Below are 11,691 nucleotides of genomic sequence, written 5' to 3' on the forward strand. Positions count from 1 at the left end.
GAGAGGTCAGTTAAGAGGTCGACTTCTTTCTTGGTCTTTACCAGCATGTCGTCGACGTATACTTCCATTAGGCTCCCTAGGTGAGAGGCAAACACCTTATTCATCAACCTCTGATATGTGGCCCCTGCATTTTTCAGTCCAAATGGCATGACCACGTAGTAGAAATTAGCTCTGGGTGTGATGAATGATGTCTTCTCTTGGTCTGGCTCATACATCGGGATTTGGTTATACCCCGAGTAGGCGTCCATGAATGATAAGTATTGATACCCCGAGCTGGAGTCTACTAGGGTATCAATGCTTGGCAATGGATAGGGATCCTTGGGACATGCCTTATTTAGGTCGGTATAGTCGACACACATTCTCCATTTGCCATTTTTTTTTTACTAGCACTACATTGGCTAGCCATGTTGGATACTTGACTTCTCTGATGAAGCCAGCTTCTAGGAGCGCTCGTACTTGCTCTTCTACTATTAGGGCTCGTTCTGGGCCGAGCTTGCGTCTCCTTTGTTGTACAGGTCGGGAACCCGAGTATACCGAAAGCTTATGGGTCATGAGCTCGGGATCTATCCCAGGCATATCGGAGGCCTTCCAGGCAAAAAGGTCGGTATTGTCTCTTAGGAGCTTGGTCAACCCTTGTTTTAGGGTTTTCCCTAGGTTGGCTCCTATGTGAGTATTTTTTCCTTCCTCTTCGCCGACCTGTATCTCCTCGGTTTTTCCTCCCGGCTGTGGTCGCAGCTCTTCTCTAGCTTTTGCCCCACCAAGTTCTATTGTGTGGACCTCTCTACCTTTTCCTCTCAGGTTTAGGCTTTCATTGTAGCATTTCCTTGCCAATTTCTGATCTCCCCTCACTGTTGCTATTCCCGCTGAAGTCGGGAATTTCATACAAAGGTGGGGAGTGGATACCACCGCTCCGAGTCGATTGAGGGTAGCTCTGCCGATTAAAGCATTATATGCTGACCCTACATCGATGACTATGAAGTCTATACTCAGAGTTTTTGATTTTTTCCCTTTTCCAAAAGTGGTGTGGAGGGGCAAAAATCCCAGTGGCTTTATTGGCGTGTCACCTAATCCATACAAGGTGTCGGGGTAGGCTCTTAACTCTTTTTCATCCAACCCTAGCTTGTCGAAAGCGGGCTTGAAAAGAATGTCCGCTAAGCTTCCTTGGTCTACTAGGGTTCTATGGAGATGGGCATTTGCTAGGATCATAGTTATTACCACTGGATCATCGTGTCCAGGGATTATTCCTTGCCCATCTTCTTTTGTGAATGAAATGGTAAGGAGGTCGGATGACTCTCCTCCGACCTGGTAGACTCTCTTGAGATGCCTTTTGCGAGAGGATTTGGTGAGTCCCCCTCCCGCGAATCCCCCTGAGATCATATGGACATGTCTCTCCGGAGTCTACGGTGGTGGGTCTCTTCTATCCATATTGTCTCGCTTTCTCTTGCCGTGACTGTCCGACCTTTCTATGAGATATCTGTCAAGCCGACCTTCTCTAGCCAGCTTTTCTATCACATTTTTAAGGTCGTAGCAGTCGTTTGTGGAGTGGCCATATATTTTATGGTACTCACAGTAGTCGCTGCGGCTCCCCCCCCCCTTTTTATTTTTAATGGGTCTGGGGGTGGCAGCCTTTCAGTATTACAAATCTCTCTGTATACATCCACTATGGAGACCTTTAGAGGAGTATAAGAGTGATATTTCCTTGGTCTGTCGAGACCGAGTTCTTCCTTCTTCTTGGTTTCCCTCTCCCTCTCTTTTGTTGAGGGAGGGTGCCCAGGTCGCCAACTCAGGTCTCTCAGCTTAGCATTTTCCTCCATGTTGATGTACTTTTCGGCTCTTTCCTGTACATCACTTAAAGAGATGGGGTGTCTTTTGGATATGGACTGTGAGAAGGGACCTTCTCTAAGCCCATTGACTAACCCCATTATGACTGCCTTTGTGGGCAGGTCTTGAATCTCTAAACATGCTTTATTGAACCTTTCCATATAGGCTCGTAAGGATTCTCCGACCTCCTACTTTATTCCCAGGAGGCTTGGTGCATGTTTTACTTTGTCTTTCTGGATAGAGAACCTCATCAAGAACTTCCTTGAGAGGTCTTCAAAACTGGTAACCGACCTCGGGGGGAGGCTGTCGAACCACTTCATTGCCGCTTTCGACAAGGTTGTCGGAAAAGCTTTGCATCGCGTAGCATCGGAAGCGTCAGCCAGATACATTCGACTTTTAAAATGGCTCAAATGATGCTTCGGATCAGTGGTTCCGTCGTAGAGGTCCATATCGGGGCTTCTAAAGTTTCTCGGAACTTTTGCACTCATTATGTCCTCACTGAAAGGATCCTCCCCTCCTAGTGATGGTTCTTCTCGTTCGTCTCGGGAGTTCCGACCTTTGAGGGAGGATTCTAACTTTAAGAGTTTTCTTTCTAACTCTTTTCGCCGCTCCATCTCCTCTTTTAGGTTCTTTTTAGTTTCCTTTTGTCGCTCTCGTTCCTGCTCTAACTGTTCGAGGCGACTGTGGACTAATCCCATGAGCTCAGTTGCATGGGAGGGTCCCTCTTTCTCTGATTCGCGCCCTTCTGAAGAGTTCACCTTCAGATTTTTTATTCCGGAGGTATCTTTCCTGTGTTGGTCATTGGTTTCCTGGTGAAGGGTCAAGTCTTCATCCTTGTTTCCGGTGTCCAGATTCTCTTGTTCAGAATCTGACTCCACATGACCTTCTTCAGGGGATCTATCCGCCATCACTGGTTGATCTCTCGGGTCCCCGGCAACGGCGCCAATGTTACGATGGGTAACCGGAGATTAGTGGGCTGGACGACGTTGGTTGGCCCAAACGTATGGAGGAGGGAAGCCTTTGAGAGGGTCTACTACGCCTTGGGGGCCTACGTCCGACTTGTGCGTATAAATGAATGGGGGGTGGTACCTGCAAAGACACTCCGATGCCTAAGTCAGCAAGAGTGTTAGCAGGTCTAGAGAGTATTGGGACTTAGAGATACCTGAGAAGTGTCAGTGTATTTATAGTGGTGAACCAATAACCACCGTTGGAGTAGTGCCACCTTTTTACGGTGTTAACCGTCCCTTTATCTTAAGGAAGTTAAGATATGGCTTGTGGAAGTGGTTAGAGAGATTCTAGGGGCAGTTATGCATTCAAATGAGTGCTTATCTGCCAGCTAACCCTCGTTCCCGATTTCTTTAGAGTAAGTCGTGACAAGTACCGACTTCTTAAGACGAAGATTGGTACTGGGTGAGGCCCAACCCTTTGGATTAGACCTTTCGCTTGGTTCTGGGCCTTTATTATTGGGTCAGGGTATGAACAGTTACCTAACAAGATTATTAAATTTTTATATTTGTTTTAAATTTATAATTAGATTTTTTTAGCAATAAATTATAAAAATATTTTCATCCATTTCAAACTAGTAGCAAATATGTCTCAATATATTCTGATAAGTTAAATATTTTTAGAATGCCAAAAATGTAATTACAAATCTAAAATTAATATAAAGAGCTAAACAAAAACTTTGTAAAATACATGTTTTTTGATGTAATTTCTAATTTTTTTTCTATTTTTTATTCATAAAAGAATTTGAAGTTTCTATTTGGGTTGCTATGGTTACTTTATTCTCTTAAAAATTTGCAATTTGATTTATAGAGACTTAAAAAAAACACAGATTTTAGATAAAGTTACAATTTATTTAACCCTAAAATAATAAAAACAAATGCAAGTTAAAATATAAATCTAACAATAAAAAATTGCATAATAACATTTTATTTGGATCAATTTTAAAATTTGAATCCAAAATCTAATAGAATTATCCTCGATGTTCATAAGCCATACTTTAAACAATTTATGTTGTTAGATATAATCACCTTTAAACACAATAAAAGCATAGCAAAAACAGAAAAAGAAAAAGAAATGGGAAAGAATTAAGAGTAAAGTGACAAATAAATCCTTAAATAAATCCTTGAAGATTTAAATTTCGGACCGATTAATTTCTAAAGAAAAAAAAGTATTAAGAGAATCTTCCGGAATAACAAATATGGACAAATTAGTTCAAATAAGACCTTCTACCCTAATCATAAGGGCTAATTTGAAAGTAATGTGTCCACATTTGCTATCTTAGAAAACTTTATTGGTACTGTTTTTCTTTAAGTACAAATCTATCCGAAGTGTAAATCTTAAAAGGTTTATTTATTACTTTACTCAAGAATTAAAGAAACATGCATACACACAATGAAAGAACCCCGGAGGATAAATAATCCTCATCAAATGGTCGAATTGCAAATTTCACAATGATTCATCTGCTCATCAAATGATGACAAAACCAAAAAACTATTTATTTATCACATAAAAGGAACAAGATAAAGAAAAGCCAAAAATTATTTCCTAAAAAGTAATATGGCAGTATTGAACTGAAAACCATTATAAAAGGACATCTGATCCAACCACCTCCACGTATAACACTGCTCTAAGAAAGAATTCAATCTATTGATTGTTCATTGTTCCACCTTTGTATGCTACTTGTGCTTTCACACAAAATAGCATTGCTTGACTGAAGTCAAGAAGTAAATGACCAATTATATAGGGAATATTGAATAAACTAATATTATTACCCCAAAACACCCTTGCTGAAGCTCCTCTTATTGATTGCATTACAGCATAAGTGTATAATCACACAAGTTAAGGTAGTAAGATCATTGTGCTCGTCAGTCTTCACAAAACCAGACTAAACATCTTGTTATCAGTTATCATATATCATTACTACAACCAAAAGGGGGCAGCTAGAGCAATTCGCATGCCGTTCAAAACTTTGTAGCTGCAAACTTATTTCAATTTCCATACAGCAGTCTGATATCAATTTATAAGTTGAGACTCACTATACTTTAACTATCTGAATTGACTCTGCAAGACTGTCCTACAGCCTGATCCATATCAGAGTACCATTTCCCAATCTGGGTGTGCTCTACCATATCTTTACCTGACTTGAGGTGACGGATGGGTCGTAGAACACCAAAGACAGCAAGATCTGCTAAATTAGGATCCATTCCACCTGCCAAAATCAAGAATACAAAGGTACTTATAAGTCTGGCAGTAGCAAATATTTTTCTTAGCATTTATAAATCGTAGTAGTTGGACATACCAAGAAACTTTCGGCCCTTCAAAGCATCAACCCATTGTTCTGCAGCTCCATACAGTGCTGCTCGCTCATCAGTGATATTATGTTTCTTCTTTAATTTCTTTGACACAAAATACATAGCAGCAGCACCGCCATACTTCGCCACTAACCTCTCAGATAAACTGAAATTACCTACATATAAATCAGAGGTTTATTTGCATGCATATCCGTCCCACTGTGTGCATTACAAGGTCAATATAGAATAATAACTGAATGTAAAGAACTTTTAGATCTACTAAAATGTCCAATCTCATATAATTTCCATGCAATTTGAAGTTCGTAGTAAAGGAAATAGGTTTGATGGAAGTATTTCAAGGAAATGAAATATGCTTGGAAGTGTTGCAATATTTTGAATTTAGATTAGTGTAAAAAAATTGTGATAATTATAAAACAAATAAACTACTAGTTCATTTGATTGTTGTGCCCCCTACAATTAAAACCATTACAACAGAACATAATTTAAGCTTCTATATTAATAATCTTCTAGATTCGTAAGAGTGGCCGTCTGCAACAGAGTCTAGAAGTGAAATCATACCTTGAGTGGTGATATACTCAAATGATTCAAGAGCCTCGGAAACAGTTCGATATATGTTGGGTGACAATACATGAACCAAGTGATTGTCCACCCACCTACACAAGAAGTCGGAATATAATGTTAGTGTTACGCATCAGAGGCTAAAAGCCGGGCAATCAATACTCGATAGAGATATGGAAAACAAGTAGAGGCAGTAGTAAGAAACCAAGAACTAATCCAAAAGAATAGACTAGATAAATAACAAACATACTCGCGCCACTTCTTCTCCTCAGCTGCATCTAAATCATAATCGGGACGTATCCGTTTCACCAACTTATCAATTATCTCTGCCATATATAAAATTGGGAATTCACAATCACAATGTCGGTTACAACATATAAATTATGAATCACTTATACACACAAACAAATGAAAGTACTAAACAGGAATGGCATGAACCTGAAGAATCAACCATTTGTTGACCATCGACTGTCAAAATAGGCACCTTCTTGTAATCAGACCATTTGATCTCCTTCTTGTTCATTGGATTTACTTCCACCACTTTATATGGAATATCATAGTAGTCCAGAAACGCTAACAAAAAAACAAACACAAGAAATTTCAAAATTCAATGAACAAGGACTAAAACGAAATATAATTATACATGCAGATCAAAGAGGATGTTATTGAAGATGAAAATGGAACTCACCTTTAACTTTGTTGCAGAAAGGACAGGCCTCATACTGAAACAGAACCACGTCTTTGGACTTGAAACCCTCTTCTGAGCGAAGCGAAGCATTCGATTGCACATCTTGAGCGAGAGACGTGGCAGCTGCAGAACCGAACCTAACACTGTGAGCTGAGTAGGGATTTGAGAGGCTCAAGCGATCAACGAAATTCTGAGACAGCCACTTAGAGCTGGAACTCGAGCACGTGTCGTAGGGAGCCACCTGGCAAACAGTGGAACCACCGGTAAAGCCACCGTAGACGGCGGTGGAGTTGCTCCTTAAGGCTCTGCCTAGAAATATGGCTCGATTAACGACACGTCGCATGGTCGCTACTCGCTATTCTTGGAACTTGGAAGGAAAAATCCTCAGTACAGATTCTTCAGGGTTTAGGGTTTTCAATTTTTCATTACAATGATACAGGGCCAGGCCCAAATTACTTCGGGCTTCAGTTTGACCGATAATAAGCTATTTGGGCTGGGCCTATTAATAAATAATAAAAATAGGAAACAAACAGCAAGTCGGCGTGGTCATTACGTTACGCGTATGCTGCCACTATAAATACAACCCTTGGCCTCACGATTATGTTACGCATCCATTTAGTCGCTTTGAGATTTGGGATTTCAGATCTAGCGAAACCCTAGTTCTGGTTTTATCTTCGATTTTTTGCAAACTTTTTCCAATCGTACTAGCTGCCACTATCTGGTGTGGATCTATCAGAATCTCTTGCTTTCTCTGTTGATTTTGTTTGGGATTTGAGGAAACTTTTCGTTTAATCGAAGATGTCGCGATGCTTTCCCTTCAGACCTACAGGGTATACGAGCAATGGGTCATGTAGCGAGGCCTTGATCGAATCAATTAAGGTTCGTTGAGCGGTTTTGTATTTCCGTTTGTGCTCAACTGAAATATGTGAATAGGCACAAGGCCTCTGTTTCTGCATAGACCCTGTCGTGTTATGACTTGTTGGATTCTTGATGAACTGGATCTTTCTGTGTTCATGTTTGTTTCTAGGAATTACTTAACCGCGCTAATTCCTGATGAACATAGGTTTAAAAGTTGTTTGAGAACCCTTTTGATTCACCGATAACAGAAGAATTCACGTTCTTTGAGCTTTGCTGGTAATTCGTCTAGGGTTTGAAATTGGATACTTCGGGTTCTGAAATATTAATGTGCAATGATTCTAGACTTTTAGGTTTTGCAATTATTAATCCAACAAGAATGCTTATGGGTTTTTTTCACCTTGAAAATATAAGCGTTTTATGGCCGTGTAAATTAATGCCCTAGATAGTATTATTCACAGATTCTACCCTGCATGGTTGTACAGGTTTCTCCTTTTGAAAAATATTTTCAAGAAAGTGCAAATTCTTTCTAGTTCTAGTTAAATCAATATAAAAATGGTTGTTTGAATATCTAATATTGTGGTAGTTCTTTATGCCTTGTTATTAAAACCAGGGTTAGTTTCTATCATGCTTTCTAGATCATTGTATCCCTTTTGCTAAGAAACGTTTTACAAGCATATGATATAAGATGGTTTGCACTTTGCAATGATGTCTCAAACTTTTGCACTAGTAGTTATTGTCGACTACTTTGTCACCCTCAAAAGATGTTTATAACGTGAATTTGTTTCTTGGAATGGGAAATTGCTTATTCTTGGGGTAAATTGCCTTTTAACATTGGTTATAATCAATTTTAGTTAAACCCTTTCTTTGTGAAGTACTATACTATTGGTGGATAGTTGTTCCAACATTTGTAGCTATTGTTCCAAAACAATGTGGATGCATAAATCTTGTGCTGGCCAAACTGTGAACATGCTTGTATTAGCTTGTTAGCTTCTTTGGTCTTTCATATCATCTATTTGAAAATATTACTCTGGTGACATAAAGATCCAGAGGGAGGATGCTAAGGTCAAGAAAGATCTCAAGAAAGAGAGGAGAAGGGAAAAGAAGGAAAAAAGGAAAGAAAGGAGAGAGAGGAAAGAAAAAACCTCCAATTTCAGTGATGCTAAAGACCAGAAGCACATTGAAGCAGGGAAAAGCACGACAGAGAGAAGTAAGGGGGTCTGTGTGCAAAAGCTAGATGACTCCGAAAATGAACAGCAGAACAAGAGTGACATAACCGTGGAACATGACCAACCAGTCTCTTGGTTAGAACCTTGCAGCTCGGACAGTATCCAAAGCGGCAACAAAAGGAAAAGGAGTGTATCACCATCTAGTCAAAATGGAGGTGAGTAAGAAAACTATAAAATTGCTTATATTTATTAATCATTTTGTCCTGACCCCAATGTTTAACTGTGTTGTTGGACTGTTTGTTAAACCAGCAACTGGCATAAAATTAAGACTTGCACTGAAAAAACCTGAAGAACAGAAACAAGATGATCAATTTGGCTCTACTTCCAGAAGTGCTGTAACTGTGTATTCTTCTGTTCAAAATGCCAATGAAAGCCATCATCAAGTAAGATGTTTCAGTAGTGCAGAGAGAGATACATGTGCTGGAAATTCTGATTTTAAGCTGAAAGGAAAATTGCAGAGTTCACACAACGGAGCTGCTCCAAAATCAGATGCGCCGGTGCTATCTGTTTATGATGCCCTATTTCAGAATTGGGTTCCTCCTCCACTAACTGTTGATGGATTATCTTCTGACGAAGACTGGCTGTTTGGTTCGGAACTTAAGGATGGAAGGTCTGATACCAAAAGAGTAAAACCTATTTCTGGTGCCATGAGGTGTTCAAGCACATCTTTGTGGCCTCGGGCTCAATACGTACCAGAGGTTGAAATATATGCATTGCCTTACACAGTTCCGTTTTGATTCGAATTCTGAAAGTTTGGTGGTCTTGGTGCCTGAGAATCTCAATACACAACTTGTAGATAAATTTTGTTAGGTAGTTGTCTTGTTGAGAAATTTGAAAGCACGGAGTGCGGTATTTGGTTTTTGAAGTTTAACTACGGCACTCTAACGAGAGAGGGAGCGGATTATGTATTATTCTTTTTTAACATATACATACATATAATGATTCTATTCACTCTTTCGTATTGTTGATTCCCATTTCGATGCTAAGTGAAAGTTTGTAAGAACATCTGAATCGTATTAGTGAAGTAACAAAAGTAAAGCGGAATTGCATGGGGACGGAAAGAGGGTGGCAAACATCCAAAATATGAAGACATTATGTTGTACTAGATTTTAACCCGATGACAGTAAAACAATCTGAAAGTTCTCTTCTAGCCAAGATTATTATTCTCATAAATGTGGTATTAGCTGCTGATTACGAGCTTTAGGAAATTTCTCTCACCACCTCAATTTTCTTGTAAATGAAGTCATAACTCTCGTAACACTGATTTTAAGTCACGGTTCTATGATTTTCCCTCGGTTTTCTCCATAGAGATGCTAACCTAAATAATTATCTGCATAGTACAATAAGATGAATTTAACTCTCTTTTAACAGTACCTCCTAGTTTTCTTCCTATTCTGCTAGCCACCGCGAAACATTTTAGCTTTTACTCGTAGCTCGGTATTTTCTTCCCTTTTTTTTTTCTTTTTAGGTGTGGGTGTGGGTAAGAACTTGCAATGTCTTCCTTTCCACCATAAATCTGATATAAATTCATCTTGTCATGATAACTATTCTCATTCACAACAAATGGTGGCTTATACATACACACTGAACAACCACGCTTGTATGTGTGCACCCCATTCAAAAAAACCATAGTGGTACACACAAAATTCAGCAAAGCGAACACCACCCCACCACAGAAAAGAAAAAGGAAAAGAAGTTAAAACCAGATGAAAACAAAAGACATTCATCGGTCTCTACAATCGGCAATCTACCCTCGCCGATCTTTTTTCACACATATAATTATATTATAATCTTAACATTAGACTACCATAATGATACTAAGTAACGTAACGCGCATCGTCAAACGAAGCATATACGATAACGGGAATGAACAACCTCATCGGAGGCGTAGAAGTCTGCGGAGATTGTTTGTTGCTCCGTCGTCAACACCGGCGGCTTCGGCGTTGCAACTGAGTTTGGACCTCAGAGAAAACTTTGGCAGCGGCAAGCTGCTCGGCGGCGGAGACATAATCATGTCTTTCATGTTCCCCTTATTATTATTCCCTCCCATCATCAACACTTTTGAAAGAGGAAGATGTTTGGGAAGGTCCTTTGGGTCGGGTCCCCGGCGGTGGCTACTATTATCATGTTCAGAGGAGGATCTCTTCTTCGTTGATGCTTTGTTGGATTTCTTTGGAGATGAGATCATGAGGCTCTGGCTTCTAGAAAGCAAAGGCTGGTGATGTTGATGTTGATTATGAATTGATGAAGCATTTGGCAGAGGAAGGAGCGGTGGTTGTTGTTGTTGATGTTGATAATGAACTAAAGAGTTGGCGCGTGACGGAGGATTCAAGAGACCTGCAGCTGCAGCAGCATACGCATATGTATTGTCAAGAGGAGTAACGTGATTACCTACTCTTCCTCCTCCGATTCTCTTGTTGCTGCTGCTGGCGGTTTTGATTATTCTGATCTGCTTGTTCTTGTTTGGAGAAAGTAGTGATGATGATTGTTGGCAGAAAGCTTCCATTAAATTAAATCAAGAAGGATCAAACAGTAATCAAACAAAGAAAATATATGTGTGGATTGTTGATGAGTGCAATACAAAAAATAAAACAGCTCAGTAGCTGCCTGTGATGAAAATTTTATACAAATATTATGAACAAAGGTGTAATTGAAGTTAAAGAAATGAACAAGATACAATCTCTAAGATGATATATACTAAGCTTAGATTGATTGTGATCTTATGAAATAAGCAGATCAGCAGAACAAGACTTTAACTAACTTAATTATCAATGAAACGTAACAAGATGAAGAAGGATCATAAGTTAGAACTATAATATAATGGATCAAAGGGACCCTGCTTTTCAAAAGAGATGGGTTTTCTTCCCCTTCATTAATTTGTTAGCGTGCAAAGGGTCGATGCTCGTACACCTTTTTATATATAAAGCAAGATGAAGATCAATGCCCTCAACGGCTATCTTATTCATATTGTCAAATACATCACTCAATTATTATTGATTAGGACATAATTCATCTAAACAATGTATGAGAATATTCAATATGTTTTCCATTTAAAGGAGAAGATAGAATTACCTATAATATAACGTCATGATTGCAAATATTTAATTTGTAATTACTATTAAGAAAACAATAATGTCGCGATTACTCGTAAATTACCGACAACCATTTTGGTCGGTTACCATACATGTTATTTTTTGGCACCGTGGAAATACTAACTGTAGGG

At 39.2% G+C, this 11,691-nt stretch overlaps 3 protein-coding genes across 3 annotated transcripts; 1 reads left to right on the plus strand and 2 right to left on the minus strand.

Annotated features, from left to right (window-relative positions):
• On the minus strand, positions 4,455–6,794 carry LOC107609879 (prostaglandin E synthase 2). Its single transcript, XM_016311933.2, has 6 exons — positions 6,385–6,794; positions 6,135–6,269; positions 5,947–6,022; positions 5,697–5,791; positions 5,126–5,293; positions 4,455–5,035 (listed from the first exon to the last, which is right to left on the minus strand). The coding sequence occupies exons 1-6, from the start codon at positions 6,725–6,727 to the stop codon at positions 4,869–4,871; spliced, it is 984 nt and encodes a 327-aa protein (XP_016167419.1). The 5' UTR covers positions 6,728–6,794; the 3' UTR covers positions 4,455–4,868.
• Positions 6,974–9,442, plus strand: LOC107609880 (pre-mRNA-splicing factor CWC22 homolog). The gene is made up of 3 exons (XM_016311934.2): positions 6,974–7,263; positions 8,284–8,623; positions 8,718–9,442. Exons 1-3 carry the CDS (start codon positions 7,183–7,185, stop codon positions 9,203–9,205), a joined length of 909 nt encoding a protein of 302 aa, XP_016167420.1. The 5' UTR covers positions 6,974–7,182; the 3' UTR covers positions 9,206–9,442.
• LOC107609881 lies at positions 9,984–11,425 on the minus strand. The gene has a single exon (XM_016311935.2). It carries the CDS (start codon positions 10,972–10,974, stop codon positions 10,345–10,347), a length of 630 nt encoding a protein of 209 aa, XP_016167421.1. The 5' UTR covers positions 10,975–11,425; the 3' UTR covers positions 9,984–10,344.

The sequence above is a fragment of the Arachis ipaensis genome, chromosome B07 (genome assembly GCF_000816755.2).
Source record: "Arachis ipaensis cultivar K30076 chromosome B07, Araip1.1, whole genome shotgun sequence".
Lineage (NCBI taxonomy): Eukaryota > Viridiplantae > Streptophyta > Magnoliopsida > Fabales > Fabaceae > Arachis > Arachis ipaensis.

What these genes read in the sequence shown, in the direction of transcription:
- LOC107609879 (XM_016311933.2), bottom strand. Translation starts at nt 6,727, where the DNA reads ATGCGACGTGTCGTTAATCGAGCCATATTTCTAGGCAGAGCCTTAAGG. An exon ending in TTTCTGCAACAAAGTTAAAG is followed by an intron (nt 6,270 to 6,384) that starts GTGAGTTCCATT and finishes TTTTTTTGTTAG; the next exon opens with CGTTTCTGGACTACTATGAT. An exon ending in GAAGGGCCGAAAGTTTCTTG is followed by an intron (nt 5,036 to 5,125) that starts GTATGTCCAACT and finishes TGATTTTGGCAG; the next exon opens with GTGGAATGGATCCTAATTTA.
- LOC107609880 (XM_016311934.2), top strand. Translation starts at nt 7,183, where the DNA reads ATGTCGCGATGCTTTCCCTTCAGACCTACAGGGTATACGAGCAATGGG. An exon ending in CCTTGATCGAATCAATTAAG is followed by an intron (nt 7,264 to 8,283) that starts GTTCGTTGAGCG and finishes GGTGACATAAAG; the next exon opens with ATCCAGAGGGAGGATGCTAA. An exon ending in ACCATCTAGTCAAAATGGAG is followed by an intron (nt 8,624 to 8,717) that starts GTGAGTAAGAAA and finishes TTGTTAAACCAG; the next exon opens with CAACTGGCATAAAATTAAGA.
- LOC107609881 (XM_016311935.2), bottom strand. Translation starts at nt 10,974, where the DNA reads ATGGAAGCTTTCTGCCAACAATCATCATCACTACTTTCTCCAAACAAG.